Raw genomic sequence first — 15396 nt, 5'->3', positions numbered from 1 at the left:
CAGTGTCCAAGACGTATGCATTTTCATTCTCGTCTTGGCAATGTACTGTATAATTATCGCATTTGAACTGCTTGCTGTCTTTTCCACTCCCAAGTGAATACTGGGAACCTATTTTTTTCTATGGTATCTCCTCTTCTCTCCAGTTATAAAACCTGGTCAAACTCTGTCTGGACTTCAGCCATCTTTTGGCCACATAAATTTCTCAAGGAGGCTAAGGAACATGTGAATACCATTATCTGCATTCATGCAACAGGAACACTACAAAGAGTAAGATTTGGGGAAAAATTTCAAGTACCAGATTAGTATAACATGTGCACACTGATTAATGACACTTAGGAAAGATTTTATATAAATAAATACACACACATGATATGCCCCATTGATTATGTTATTAAAAGCAGAACAGATATTTGTACTGTCTGTTTCATATATGAAGTACTTCAAAGGAGGCAAATGTATTAAACTGTTGAACCTACGGTGTAACTTAAAATATAAAAGCCGAAGTGAGGACAGTCTGTGAATAACCATAATGTAGACTCGTAGGTCATAGTCAGTGTCAAGTACCCATTACAGTTTTGGTGCTGAGTATAATATAAGTTCCCAATCTCACCAACCCTAAAATGTAGTTTTCAAGAAGCTCTTATACTTTTTTAAAATTTATTCCTCATATCACACCCACTCTGTGAGGTGAGTATTATTCCTGTTTCACAGATAATAAAAATACAGCTTTGTGTATATTCAGTGTCTAAACAGCTGGCACAGGCAGGTCTACAAGTGGCATAACTCTACATTCCACTTTGTTCTTATACCTTGGTTTTATTTGTTATGAGTGTCAGGCTTTGTAATGCATTTTCTTTAACTGCAGTTTTAAGAACAAGACCATTCCTATTCAGAATTTCTTTTTTTTTTTTTAGTATGAATACAAAGGTGTGCAGAGCTGATTATGGAAGCTTATGTGCCACATGAGATAGACTTTAATAGCGAGCAGTTATTCCCCTGCTCACATTCCAAAAGTTCATTTGAAAGTCAATTCCTTGAATCTCAGAACCTCTTTTTCTCATTGAAACTGTATTATAGATGATTCCCAGGCCAGTCACAAAAGACATATTTTAATACATAACATGGCACATTGCATAATAGTACTATTGTAGATACAGTTAAACAATATTCATCTTGCTTTTGTGGGAAATTTTCATCTTCAGATGTTATAGATGTTATAAATTCTATCTGTGCAGTTGGACAGAGGGAAATAAACTTTGCAGGTATCTAATGGGAGGTATGTGTTTGTAGCAATAAATTAACAACTCACTATTTCCATTCCTCCTCCCAACTCTGATGACACCCCTTCTTTACAGGTCCTGTTATCAGCACATAGTATAGTTGAGCCTTAAGCAATGCCAGGGTTGGGGCGCTGGCTCACCTCCTCCCCCACCCTCCCTACTTCCTGGCACACCCACAGTTGAAAATCCACGTTTAACTTTTGATTTCTCAAAAACTTAACTACTATAGCCCATCCTGACTGAGCCTTACTAGTAACACAGATTTTGTGTTATATGTATTATATACTGTATTTTGACAAGAAAGTAAACTAAAGGAAATGTTTTTTCGAATTGTCACAAATCTCCAAAAACTTTTCTACTATATTTATTGAAAAAAAAATTATGTGTAAGTGGAACTGTACAGTCCAATTCATGCTGTTCAAAGATCAACTGTACAATGTTTCCAAGTCTGTCTGATCTGATTTGGGGAACAGAGAGGTATGCTATCCCCAGCTCTGGATCTGACCACTCCTGCTAATGGGTACTCTACAAGTCATTCTTGGGGTCTCATTTGAAACATTCATTAGCATCTTATTATTATTTATAAATAGTCAAAGAATTTTCTTTTTTTATTCTTTTTACATTTTTCATTATTCTATATATCTGGTTTTAACATTGAAAATACAATTTAGGATGTTTATTTCAATAATCTTGGTTCTTAGTCATGGCACTTGAAGGCAGAAGAGAAACTTTTAATGCTAGTTTTCCTTAGGACCAAAATAAAGTATGAAGGTTCAATAACTGGATTCCACAGTAAGAGTTAATCAAATAGAAGATTTTATAAATATTAGTATGTGCATTTTTCTGGAGAGGATCCTCAGCTTTTATCAGATTTACAAAGGATTCTCAGCCTCAAAAAGAAATTTAAAACATTCATGTAGGGAATATTATGTGTGATGTGTTGAGTCACCATTTCACTGTAGAACCCTGTCTGTAGGAATCTGTTAGCACTTGGTTCCTGAAAATGTAAATCCTAACTTCCTATTTGTCCAGCCCCTAATCCCTACACCAAAAATCATCTGAAAATATCAGACATCCTGTTAGGTGGGGCAAAATATAGACAATTCTATCATCTTTGGCCCAAGCCTTATAATTAGCGAATAGTTTGAGGTTTCAAAAAGAATGTTAACTTGTTTGTAATAGGGCTTGAAGCATCATTATTTTTAACATGCCCCATCTAAGAAGCTTTGTGATTTTATTTAAAATGTGATGATTAAAGGACTCTTAAAGAATGGAAATTTTAAACCTAACGTTTAACCAAACTCTCCCATGGCATTCCTGATCTTCACCTCTGGAAAGATAAAATGCATTACTTCACTATTAACTGTTAACACTTCTTGCTGCTGTTGGCTACCAATGGGAGATCTCAATAAGCTGTTCTTCAACTCAGCTGAAAGCGGAGCAATAGAAGAAAAAAGTAGACTTGATCATCAGCTTGTAAGATAATTGTATGATAGCTTCCAAATATCAAGTCCATAAATTAGCATCAGGTACTGTACAAAGTGCTTTACGTGCATTATCACACTTAATCCTCACAATTATAATCCAGCCATTAATCCCATTTTACAGATAGGCTAAGGCATGAGCATATACCTAGTAAATGATAGTTGCCTGATCCTATAGCCCACTACAGTAGGAATCAGGTGTCTTAATTTCCTGACAGTGGGAACTTACAAAGAATGAGTTGCCAGAGAACTTCATAGAAGTTTCTTCTTTGGGGCCAGCAGTATGAGCAGGATCTAAATTCAGCTAGCAGCTTGTCTCCTTAAGAGAGAAAAGCAGGATAAGAAGACCTCATGGAGTTTACTTCACCATAGTTTTTTCCACCCTTGGAAAGAGAAAATGCTTTTACAGAGAGAGTCCTAAGGAGTTTCAGAGTAGAAAACCTGATAGTTTCAACTGGGAGAAAAGAAAACTGTGATATCAGAGGAGAAAAAAGGTTTCTTGTGGTTATCAATTGATTTTTTAATTGCTATTCTAGAAAAGCAATCCCTCCTTGTATGGGAGAATCAAGGGAAGGACACATTTTGTTTCCCACCAAAGAATGATGTGAAACAGCTCATCTGTGTAAAACTGGCCTTGGCAGTGCTGCTGGGACCAGTGAAGCCTTAAGGAATCTGCTGAGCAAATGGTGGTTGTGCAAGCAGTTGGTCTGAAAGCCAGGGTGCGTTTTGTACACCGAAGCTTATTCATTCCAGCATGGCAAAAATATGCAAAGAAAGCTGTAACTCACTCATAACATGTCAATTACTTCCTCTTTCGCCTCCACTCCAGATCTGTTCTATGAACTGTTTCAAGAAAAGGCTGTTGATCTTGTATGCTTGAACAGCCCGAGGCAGTTGGGACAGGGCCACCAGTAGCTGCACACACATGAATCACTTATTGTCTCTTAATTGCTTCTTCTTTTTCCTCATACCGACCCATAGCACCCACAGGCCTTGTTTGGACCCTCAAGGGGTACTGAGGGTTTATATTGCTGACCTTAGTTAGTCTGTTTTTTTTTTCTTGGTGCCCAATTTACTAAAACAGTATTTTATATATAATTTTTTATGCCTCTTCCACAATAAATAATGACTGGCCATCATTGCTTATAGCTTTCTGTACCTCAGCAAAGTATGCAAATAGTGGTTTATTGTTAATTTAAGTAATTGAATTGATGCCTTGATCTTGGTTGAACTTTTCTTAATCCTTCCTTATGACACAAGAAGACAAGAGATTATTTCCACCAAAAAAAAAGCATATTTTGCTGGTACTACGCGACAATGGGAGTAGTTTCTTCAAGTTGATGGAACTAATTGATATTTTCTTGCTTCAAGTAAAAATCATGTTGAATAAATGAAGCCCAGTGGTCCTTTCAAAGAGGATTTGTTCCTTTTCCAACTTGGGTCTTTCTAGGAGGTTTTAAGCCCTTTATTTTCTGAATTTGGTTTGCCGTCATTGGGAATGCCGCACAGCACATGCCATCCTCTCTCAGTACCCTGAGTGTTCAGGACTGCGCTCTTCATCACAGCTTCAGCCGGGCCCTCTCGTCTTCATCAACTCTCAGTGCTGCTCATAGGGGCCTAAGTCATCTCTTACCCTGTGTCACTGATATCCTTGACTGCTTTGACTTTCCCCCTTTTATTGCTGTGATTTCTAAACTGCATGTGTCTGATTTGCCTTTTCCATGCCTCTGCCATGGCTGTAGGATTTCTTTGTGAACAGTAACTCCAAGCAGGTAAGTGAGCTACTACCTAAACCTTCCTTAGTATAACTGCTTGGCTCACTGTAAGCTTGAATGTCTTGGTTTTCCCTTTTTTTTTTTTTTTTTTACAGATAGGTAATGTAAAGCCAGGTAGTTCCACACTGGGTTTCAACTTTTAACTGAATATTTAGAGGTATGCCTGAAATCTTTACATGACGAGAAACAGTTGAACTTTGATCACATGGTGCCTCTTATTATAAATTCTGTGTTGTCTTTGTTTCCTAAACTGTTACACAGTCCCAGTGTTCTTTGGTTTCCTTACATTTTTCAAATGCCATGATCCATTTTTTAAAGTAATCTTGATCTCTAATAAAATCAAACTTGCTAGTTATCAAGTTAGTCTATTTTCACCTTGATGCCCAATTTACTCAAACAGTATTTTATATCTGAATATTTTAGGCCTCTTCCACCATAAATTATGACCAGCCATCATTGCTTACAGCTTTCTGTACAGCAGCAGAGTGTGCAAGTAGCATTTTATTGTTAGTTCAAGTAATTGAACTAATGCCTTGAACTGCCCCCTCCCCCTCGTCCATTAGGTTCAGGGTAATGAAAGGTACCATATGGGCTTCGGCACTTCCTATTACACATGAAGATGTTTGGGAGGTTTTATTGTTTAGCTTTTTGAGTGCTCAGGATGCAAATGGTTCTGGAGTGATTGGCCCGGCAGTGGCTGGACCTGCAATGGCAATCCTCTGCTGAGCTTGATTCAGAGTGACAGTTCTTCAGTTTGCTACCATAGGGATTTGGGGGACAAAAGGAGGGCGCCACTCACTGATAATTTATAAATGCTTTCTGTTTTCAACCTAGAAGCTCTGTGCTCTTCCAAATAATGCTTTTTCAAATGTGGGTGATCAGCTTTTCTTATTATTTCCCTTTGTTTCGCCTTGGTTTCAATTGCACCACCTACTCACCATCTCAGCTTTTCCTACAAATGAGAGACACAGAGAGAGAGAGAGAGAGAGAGAGAGAGAGAGAGAGAGAGAGAGAGAGAGAGAGAGAGTGTGTGTGTGTGTGTGCGTGTATAAACAAAGTATAAAGTAAAAGTGTGTGTCTGAAGTTGGAATGTCCCTGTTTGACTTTGATGGATTTCTTTCATGTTCTTTACAGAAAGAAGCAGATGCCATGGATGATACACTGAGCTCCAAACTTAAAGTCAAAGAGCTTTCAGTGATTGATGGTCGGAGAGCTCAGAATTGCAACATCCTTCTTTCAAGGTATTGTTAATGTTGATTAAACATTCTGGTAGCACCAACTTTTCTATCATGTGGCTCCAAACCACATATTTGTACTTGTTCTTCTAATTGGACTCTGCTAAGGTTCAGGTCTTCAGATTCTCTTCCGTCTATGGTGAGAATTGTTGGTGTTTATTTGCCCTAATGGAACATGTCAGAGCTGGGTGCCCTCTTTCTTACAGTTTAATTTTTACAGACACCTAAAATTTAATAAGCAGGATATCCCAAATCAATTGTTTACTTTTCCCTGAGAGCCTGTAAAAGGGACTTTGCTTTTATCTATACTTCTTGCCTTGGAGTTGTTTCACCCTGAGTAACACTGTCCTGGGACCAGCACCGATGGCGAAAGCTCTCTGTTTTATTTTGCTACCTAAAGCCACCTCTTTATACTCCAAGGTTGTATGATTCCTGCTCCTTTTGAACATTTTTATGACTGAAAAAAATACATAAATCTCAAACCTTAGTGAAATGCAAACTTATCCAGTTCACCCCTGCTCAGAAATCTTTCTCATAATGAGTGAGCCATCACAACCTTAAACTTGAAAAAAGGAAATTTGGGAGCCTGAGATCTGATTACAGCCTCAGGCCTTGTGTCAGGTCGTCCTGGGGATCGCAAGGAGCTTTCCTGTATCTAGTTTCTTCTTTTCCCTAAAAGAGACTTTCACATCAGGCAAAGATACCTAATGCTTGTGAAGTGAATAAAGATGTAGAAAACCCTGAACTTTGGGGCATTAAGTATAAGTCATATTGGTTACATTCTGGAAAGCATGTTGTGTATGTATTTTTGAGGCTGATAATATGGTAACTCCCCTTTCAGGGAGAGGAAAGAGGGAAAGTTAATAGTCTTTTTTTTTTTTTAGATGGTCTTGGAATGAGTTTCATTTAACACAAAGGATGGCGGGTTGGTTCGCAGCACAGAAGCTTGACTGGTAGCCAGATATATATTACTTTAGGGAGCAAGTGTTTCTTTTAGTAAAAGAGAAATTGAAGCTTAGTGAATCCTGAATTTTAATACAACTGGTATGGTAACATAAACCATCCTTTCAGCATTTCAGGTTGGCATCTGGCTGGAATCCATGTAATGGCCAGGCCCCATATTTATCTCCATTTTTGCTCCCCAAACACATGCTCAGGAAGACACCATTGAAAGTAATTTTAAGGTCTACTTATTTTTCTTCTGTACTATATACAATTTGCTTTGTTCCAATTTCTTTTTACAAATAACTTATTTAATAATGAAATTGAATGAAAATTTGGGGATGACTTTTTTTAATCCTAGAATTTCTCCATCTATTTTGTGCTTTGACAGTCTAGAGGAACACTTTAAAACAACTTGACAAAGTGAGCTGTCACTCTGAATTTCTATATTATTTAAGTGCTCATAGGAGTAAAAGCCATGAACCAGTTTCTCATAGACAGATTATTCTCCATGCAAGATGCCAGTGAGGGTAATTACACTAGTTATAGGTAAGGCTACAACTCTTTCTGGCAGATTTCCCATCCCATTATTGAAGGAATTGTTTCATATTTGTGGTATGTAATTCCCTTGCTACCTCAAAAGTATAGGAGCCTAAGGTGAATTAGAACTTGAATAGGTCTAAACTCTCTCTAGAAGACAATTTTAAGAACTTGCCTTATATTCGTTAAATTATCTATTAAAATCCAATTTAATGAATAAGTGTTATTACAGTTAGCATAATTAAAAAATGTATTGTGCACAACAAACTAATTTTGAGTCCTAATTGACCTCACTGGTAGTAACTGGGCTTTATTGATCAGGCTCTAAAACCTTCTCTCCCGTAGAGGATGTAGTACCACATGCTTTTCTTCACAATAATTTTATCCTCTGTCCTATGGTAAAGGTAAAAGAAATTAAGCAGAATTAATTCTGAATCATCTTTTGTTAAGCTGTTTAACCAGTCAGCAGGTTACCTTGCTCTCATTGTCGCCTTCCACTGGCAATGCATTCCTGCACACCAAAGGAGCTCTAGCAGCTTAAAGGAGGGAGGAGGGAGGTGAGGGCATGTTTCCTACTGTTTTCTTAGAGACTTACCACTTCAGAGCATTTATTTGCCTGGCACTCAGCTGGGTGTCACAGGATGTACTGAGACTTAAAACAACACTGTCTTTGGAAGCTCTTGGCTAATTTGAGAAGAAAAATGACATAGGCGAGATGACTTGCGAACAATTCAGGGCTTGGGCTTCTGACTGGAAGGAGAGGGAAGCTCGGCCAAGTGAGAGGGGTACCAGCAGGTTCCCAGAGGATGTTGGAGGCAGTAGCCCTTACATGGGGGAGGGGGATAGGAGGAGCAGAGGCACCAGAGGGGCATAAGCATAACTAAGGAGAGGCCTGCCCTTGCACAATTAACCCACTGAAATAAATGAGGCCAAGCAGGTGAGCCTGTGATCCATGCCTGGTGCAGAGTAAGGGCCTGAGTCAGTCCAGGGCTAAGCCACACCCTCCTCATCTATAAAATGGAGATGATGGAAGTAGTGGTCTTGCAGGGGGCTTGTGAGAATTTGACCAAGTGCTTGTGAAGCACTTGGCAGGGTGGATGCCTGTGGTAGCTGCTCAATAAGTGGTCTGTTTATGTACCCATGGGTTTGGGAATTGGTGCAAATTATTCAGGAGAATGCTTTGTAATAAGGTTTTTGTTCTTGTGTTTTTTTTTCTTTTGGCATCATTAATATACAATTACATTAGCAACATTGTGGTTACTAGATTCCCCCCAGTATCAAGTCCCTACCACATACCCTATTACAGTCACTGTCCATAAGCATAGTAAGATGCTATAGAGTCACTACTTGTCTTCTCTGTGCTATACTGCCTTCCTTGTGTCACCCCCCACATTATGTGTGCTAATCGTAATGCCCCTTATTCCCCTTATTCCTCCCTTCCCACCCCCACCTCCAGTCCCTTTCCCTTTGGTAACTGTTACCCATTCTTAGCTTCTGTGAGTCTGCTGCTTTTTGTTTCTTCAGTTTTTGCTTTGTTCTTATACTCCACAGATGAGTGAAATCACCTGGCACCTGTCCCCCTCCGCCCAGCCCAGCTCACTGAGCACAACACCCTCCTGTAATAAGGTTTTTAATAGGTTTCAAGTGTGCTCTCTCAAGGGTTTGCAGGACAGGTTGAAGGATTTGAGAGCTGGAAGGGAAGGCAGCCATTAGGCAGGCTCTTTCTATTGTCCAGGTGAGACCTGATGAGGGACAGAATTGAGAGAGACCAAAACCCTCAGTAGGACTTGGAGACTGGTTTTTGCATGGAGACAATGAATAGGAACACTTCCAAGTTTATCTCAAGTATTCCAGGCTTGCTGTCTTTTTTCTATTAAGCTTATTTCATTTCCAAAGTGTGGCCCTCTCTGTTTCTTATCTCACTAAGAAGGTAATTCCCATAGGACAGTCATTATACCAGATCCCACCAGGTGGAAGCTGATGGTGGCTTACTCCATGGTGGGTATTTTAATGAGGGTAGCCCAAAATGTTTGGTCATCCTTAAAAACTCTTACACCCACACTGCAAAGGTTAGTGGACCCTTTGGTCAGAGCACCTACCCCAACCCTGCCTGGAGCCAGGACAGCAGTAGGAAGGAAAGCCCTCCCTGTCCCAGGGGCCAGTTAGGGGAGAGAACGCAGGCCATTTTCACAATGCTCAGGTCATGAGTGGCAGGATCACCTGCAGCTCCCAGAGTCTGCCAGGAAGGTGTGAACTTGAATCAAAGCTCCAGGCCGCCAGGGACTCCGCCTTTCACAGACATGTGATGAGAGCACAATGGACATGATGTCCCTTACACTGAGAACCCATTCTTCAGGTGCTAAGCAAAGCCAAGCAATGATTTCTCTATTACATGAATATACGCAACATGTGGCAATTTAAAATTCATTCTGCTTATTCCCTAAAACAGACTTCTCCCTTCCAAAAAAGAAAGAAAGAAAGAAAGAAACTTGGAGGCAGGTTTATATTGAAAAATGAACCCACCTAAAATACAGTTTTATGAAGTGTTCTGCCACTCTTTTTTTTTCCAGATGCTCACTTAACATGGCAGCCAGGATACATAGCAAACCACAAAAAGCTTCTTTAAAGTAGGGGGATTTGGCTTCAATCCACTGAAGCAGAGCTAAGGCTGATCGAGCCCATCCTTCCCTAACTTATTTTAATTATGCCTTGGTGTTCCAGTTCTCTTGGCAAATGTTTGAAATACCTGAGTAGAGCAAGGTAGACTAAAAATGCTATAAAATGGCTGGTTTGTTTCCTGCCTTGTAAAGAAAGTTGCAGTGGATGTCTCCAAAGGTGCCGCCCTCCTGCACCCCAGAACACTGCCAAGCTTTAAAAGCAATTAAAAAGCTATAATTGGCAGGGTCCTTGAATTACAGAGATTAGCAACTCATTCTGTGGGACAGATGATACTGAGAACTGGGCAACCTCCAAAAGCATGGGGAGTGGGGAGGGGGTGGCAGCGTAGCCTTCTCCTCTTTCCCCAAGGGCACAGTTCTTTGTCCGCTCCAACAGGCCACTTGCCAGGCAGTATGTTGACAGGTAGATTTTCTTAAGTACTGTCCATTAAAGTTCCGAGTCTCTGTGGGCCCCATTAAGAGAAACCAAAATTGTTATGAATTAGAGCTAGTGTCTAGTCCAGACAGCCTGTGGGGGTTAAGGAGCATAAATATATACAATTTCAAAAGCAAGAAGTTCTACACCCCATATGGGGAGCTAATGAAATGCAAATCTGATACTTAAAGTATTGTTCTCACTATGATTTTCAACTCATTTTCTTTTAAATGCAAAACAGAAGTACTCAGCAGAACTACATACACCATAAATAGTTTCTTTGACTCGATGTGAAAAGGACACAGAGCTAATTTTTCTTATAAGCAGAGCTTTTCTCATGACTACAGATATTCCCACAGACAACTGATTTTCCTTAGTGGCAGTTTCAACCCTCCCTAATGCTCCTCTTCCTCGGCCTTGCATGGTGGCACTGTGGTGCTTGCCCATAATTGACAGAAGAGTCTTTAGAATCCTGGAATCTAGGGTCATCCAGGGCCTGTACGCTAGATTATTGGTGCAACAATACAGTTTTTCTCCTGTCATAGGTTTCTAGGCCAACTTGGCTAAATTATTCCATTTATGTTTGTGGGTGAACATGATGGTCCAGTGAACATGTTCATGGAGCAACGACTGTCTCAAGAATGACTAAAGCAATCAAAGAAATCCACCAGGTCCAGGGAGCTGTGATGCCACTGAAGCGTGGACTAGGTGACAGAGTGGGTCTCATTTTAGAATACAGTTTGCCTAGATGCTATATTTGGATTTGAAAACGTGAAGTAGAAGGGAATGGTATTAGTATAATAGGATTCCCAAATGTGTTCCTTCCCTTTTCTACTTATTGGCACATTGAACAACAGTCAGCTTAAATAGCAGGATGGATGGTTTTAACAGACTCATATCAAAAGCTAGAGAAAAAGACCAGAGTTATCCGGAGTGGAGTGTGTCTCCTCCAGCTCCTCCCCAGGGATCTCTCCTGCTCCCGGGGCCTTTGTATCCATGCCCACGCTCATTCAGCCCTCTCAGTTACCTGGGGAGCACGGGTGGCCGTGTGTGTGTGTGTCACACACCCTTATGTCTTGAGTGTTTCAGCTTATCATTTGATTCTCCCAAACAATAACCACCTTTAGAATGAGAACCATGTCTTCTAATGCTTTAATACTCCTGGGGCTAATGGGTGATGTATATAGAGAGGAAACTGGTGAAATAATGCATAAAAGAGTGCTTTAGGAAGTGTTCATAATAACCCTACTAAGCACTGTTTAATGACCAGAAAGCTGCATGTGAATATCAAAGTTACTTAAGTACTGCCGGTTTTTCCGCTGGTGTAGAGAAGTTGGCTTTGTAGAATGTACGTAGAGTTTAGTGAGCCCTTTCTGTGGCCAGCCCCGACTCATTACTAAATCCTAATACTATTTGAATCTCAGTCTTGGCTCACCGTTGCCACAACCACAAGGCCACTGCTGAATGCTGTCACACACACACACACACACACACACACACACACAGACACACACATGCACAATCCTTCTTTTCCTAAATGTAGTTATTATTGTCCCTATTTTATAGACGAGGGAACTGAGGATCAAGAAGAACTCTGTCCAGGGTCACACTGCCCCAGGCAGGATGGAGCGCGGCCAGCTAGATGTCCAAGTCCTGCCCTCCAGAGTTAGTCCTGAAGGCTGTGCATGTTGTTCTGATTTTCTGTGTTTAGGTCTTTATCTCCAGTCCTAAATGTGATGCTTCTTGAAGATCACAGACCAGAGGACAAGACAGACAATATTAATATACCACATTAATGGTAGCTCATAAGGAAGTAAGATTTTTAAAATAAGTCTGGATTTAATGCTTATAAATAGAACCAAAGAGTGACTACTGTTACAAGTAATAATCTGATTAGGATTTTTTTTGCCATGGTTAAGAATATTATTTGCTGTGTCTCATAAGAACACATTTTTACAACTGTGTTCTAATTTCATGACTCTTTTTATAGTCAACCCTTTGTTGTCCTGACATAATCAAGACTTGAGTCCTTGATGAAATTAATCATAAAAATTTATGGTAGTCAGAAAACAGATTTGTTTTTTTGCCTAAATCCTTTCCTATGAGATATAACAATAACCAACATTTGTAAAAGAATTTATGATTAGCAATCAAGAGTTTTAGGTTTGTGTTAGATATTGCCACTTTCTGTATGTTTGACCTTGGGCAAATCACTTCACCATTCTGAGCCTCTTTCTCTAAAAAAAAAAAAAAATCACAGTTATTATGAAGCTCAAATGAAATATGTGTGACAACTCTCCAACTAGGAAGTGCTTATACATTTTATTTTATATATTAACTGTTTAACTTTTTAACAGTAACAAAGATTCTCATGTTAAAAAGATTCTAACCTTCTTAAAATCCATTTTTAATCTGACAGCAAACTTTAAAACTCCTGAGATATAATGAAATTAAGAAACTTAGTTTTCTTTTCTTCTGCAATTCACGGACACTATATTTTTTTATAAAGTTGTATGTGAGTGATTTCCCTATTTCTCATCTTTCAATTCCTTGCTTAAGGAAACTAAATGAAAGACTATAACAGCTTTGATCTCTGTGTCAGCAGAGCATTACAAAGCCCTGAAAGAATGTTAAAACAGTTTCAAAATACTATTCTTGGGTGTAATATTGTCAGGAAATAAGCTTTCACTAAAGGATTTTGAGAAAAACAATACTTGAAAATCAGCAGCGAGAGTAACAAAATGAATGATCTTGAATTAAATTTTAAAAGTCAAGTCAATATTGTTAACAACAAAATAAAATATTCTTTCTCCAGGTTGAAATTATCTAATGATGAAATTAAACGGGCAATTCTAACAATGGATGAGCAGGAAGATCTGCCCAAGGACATGTTGGAACAGGTGAGCTGCCAGACATATCTCAGAGCACAGGTGACAACTGACTTTGAGCAGGGAGTGGGACAATGAGAAAATCTGGTTGCTGTTGGCAGATGGTTTCCTCATCTCTGAACTGAAGAGGCTGAAGCAGGGTTCCATTCAGCTCTGTTAGGAGACTATGACTTTATTCTCTCATTGTACCTCAAAATGATTCATGAAAAGGAAAGTCAAAAGTTTGTCAAATGCCAGGGAACGGCATGCCAGGCCCTGTCTTTCATGCTGTAATTAAGGTATATGCCTTTGTACATTATATAAATGTGGTAGCTTTAAGAAAACCCGGGTTTGACAGGAATATCAAGAATCCCACTAGCATTGTGAGATCACAGACTGGACCATGTAAACTGACTCATTACTAAATCCTTAATACAATTTGTATCTTGGTCTTTGCTCACCATTCCCACAACCACAAGACCACTGTTAAACTCTGAGCACTGTCACCTGGATCAAAATTATCACATGGTATAAGGTGGGGTGTACGTTTCTTGGGACTGAGTCTTGTCTCTTAAGTCATAAGCTAGTCTTGTGTCATAAATGGCAGTAAATTCAAAGGTCATGGCTCACAAGTCCAGGATGGATTTACACATAGTCAGTACCCACCCTCGTTCATGCCATTTGGAGAAAATTTGTGTTATTCTTATGGCCAGGCAGGAAGTTGGATGTAGTGACCCTGTCTCTCTTCACGTGGTATTTCTATAACACGTTCCCCGTGGCCACTGCTTCTGTGTTACGTGTTACTCAGCAGCTCTGTTCAACTGTTCCCCACAGACAGTGTTGGTGACCTAAGAGACATTCCAGAGATTATCACCTGCCTCCTTCTTTGGGCCTACGTCTTTCTGTGCTCTGTGGAGATACTCTCAGACTACTCTAAGGCTGTCTGTCCACTTGTCTCATTGTCCTTGGGATGGAATCATATTTTGAGTGATTTTGGTCAAGAGGCCCTCATTTGTTAGAGCCAGGGCCACTGAAGGTCATCTGTGGACACAAGCGATCATGGTTCCAGGCTGAACTCAGGGTTTCATCTATAGGCATGCTCAGCTTCCAAGAGCAGAGGAAAAGGATAGTTTGCACTGCTGACAGTGCTCCCGGCTAGCCAGGCTGGTCCAGGTGGAGCGCCTGCTCATCCCCATGTACATTTTCCATGGTTCTCACGATGTCCTAAAAGGCCCCAGACACAAAGCAGGAAGGAGTGAGGCATGTGGTGTCACCACACCCAAATGGACCCGTCCCTCCCTGAAGCCTCTGCAGCTACAGTTGTCCTAGGTGAAACCCTCACACTTAGCAGTGGAAAAACTTCTCATGCTACCCTTTTAAGGTTTGATTCATTATGAACAGTTAATGGCTCTGTTTCCAAGTCTCTCAGGATGCTCTGTGTATGAATAGTTCAAAATAAATTCCTAAACCTAAAATTCATTTTTTAGAGCATTTTACAGCTCCTCCACACGCTCTCCCTCTCCCTCTCTGTATACTAGTCAGGATAGAGTCTCTGCCCCAGCTGCCCTCTTCTCCTCCCCAGCCCCCAGCTGACCACATGCTCTTGTCTGCATCAGACGCTGCTCACCCAGAGTGAAGAACTTTGCAGAAAGCTGCTTTCATCTTGGGCCTTCAGCCCCATTGACAAGGTCCTATGTTTAAAATTCCACAAGATCTGTTTACTGCGAAATTGCATCCAGCAAAATTCCTCCTTGAGGGAAAGGATTTCAAAATCTTGCCAAAAGGGCTTGCAGTGCAAATAGAATGTACTTGAAATAAATACAAGTAAGAAAATCAGTCTACTGAAGCCGAATCTGGCCAAGGAGGATATTTTGACCTGGTTTCTCCTAACAATTCTATGTTTCGTTCTCTGCTCAACCCCCACGCTCTTTCTCTTCTTCCTCACTCTACCATTCTTCTGTTGTTTCCTTTTCCTTCATACAGCACTTTTCCTAGATAAACTTTGAAGCCAGCATCTCTTTTCAGAGTTATGATTTGCATTTGAGCCACATTCATTCCTTCCTCTTCTGCTGCTTTTAGCTGCTGACTTCAGAACTCAGATGAGATCAATACATTTCTCTTTCTTAGATTGCGTACCTTTTTCTTATTCCCAGGTGTTTGTCTAACTCTTCATTCCTTTC

General features: G+C 40.1%; 1 protein-coding gene across 11 annotated transcripts in view; it reads left to right on the top strand.

The window, feature by feature from the left end:
- The window catches only part of DAAM1 (dishevelled associated activator of morphogenesis 1), a 289381-nt gene that overhangs the window by 253463 nt on the left and 20522 nt on the right, over positions 1-15396 (top strand). For 10 of the 11 annotated variants that reach the window (XM_073242320.1, XM_037006931.2, XM_037006956.2 and 7 more), the window contains 3 exons: positions 4507-4536; positions 5674-5780; positions 13165-13249. In XM_073242320.1, coding sequence (XP_073098421.1) covers positions 4507-4536; positions 5674-5780; positions 13165-13249 — 222 coding nt within the window. The remainder of the gene's footprint in view (positions 1-4506; positions 4537-5673; positions 5781-13164; positions 13250-15396) is intronic. The other variant, XM_037006960.2, reaches the window with a different exon arrangement.

Source organism: Manis javanica, chromosome 8 (genome assembly GCF_040802235.1).
Source record: "Manis javanica isolate MJ-LG chromosome 8, MJ_LKY, whole genome shotgun sequence".
Taxonomy (NCBI): Eukaryota; Metazoa; Chordata; class Mammalia; order Pholidota; family Manidae; genus Manis; species Manis javanica.
Note: the sequence above shows the minus strand (reverse complement) of the source record. Positions and strands in the feature narration are given on the sequence as shown.